This window comes from Eimeria mitis, genomic scaffold (assembly GCF_000499745.2).
Source record: "Eimeria mitis Houghton genomic scaffold, Emh_scaff600, whole genome shotgun sequence".
Taxonomy (NCBI): domain Eukaryota; phylum Apicomplexa; class Conoidasida; order Eucoccidiorida; family Eimeriidae; genus Eimeria; species Eimeria mitis.
This window is the reverse complement of record NW_013574227.1, coordinates 6,650-6,988: the sequence shown is the minus strand read 5'-3', so window position 1 is coordinate 6,988 and position 339 is coordinate 6,650. Positions and strand designations below refer to the sequence as shown.

At 60.5% G+C, this 339-nt stretch overlaps 1 protein-coding gene across 1 annotated transcript in view; it reads left to right on the top strand.

The window, feature by feature from the left end:
* Window positions 1-49: 49 nt before the first annotated feature.
* The window catches only part of EMH_0017390 (uncharacterized protein), a gene marked incomplete at both ends in the record, with an annotated part of 962 nt that continues 672 nt past the window's right edge, over window positions 50-339 (top strand). Inside the window, one exon of the mRNA XM_013500895.1 lies at window positions 50-106. Coding sequence (XP_013356349.1) covers window positions 50-106 — 57 coding nt within the window. The remainder of the gene's footprint in view (window positions 107-339) is intronic.

Sequence of the window (339 nt, the reverse complement as noted above, 5' to 3'; positions counted from 1 at the left end):
GCAGCAGCAGCAGCAGCAGCAGCAGCAGCAGCAGCAGCAGCAGCAGCAGATGTTTCCTCACCGGGATCGCGTATCCACGGGGCGTATGTACACCCCACTGCGCCCAGTAAACCCAGCAGAAGACGATGACATAGAGCTGCTATCAAAGGACTTTGCTGCTGCTGCTGCTGCTGCTGCTGCAGCAGGAGCAGACCCCCGCAGCCTTCCTTCTCCTGATGCAGCAGCAGCAGCAGCTGCTGCTGCTGCTGCTGATGCAGCTCGACGGCATCACCAGCGCCAGCAGTCGCATGAACAGGACACGCATGATCAGCAGCAGCAAGACCAACAGCAGCAGCAGCA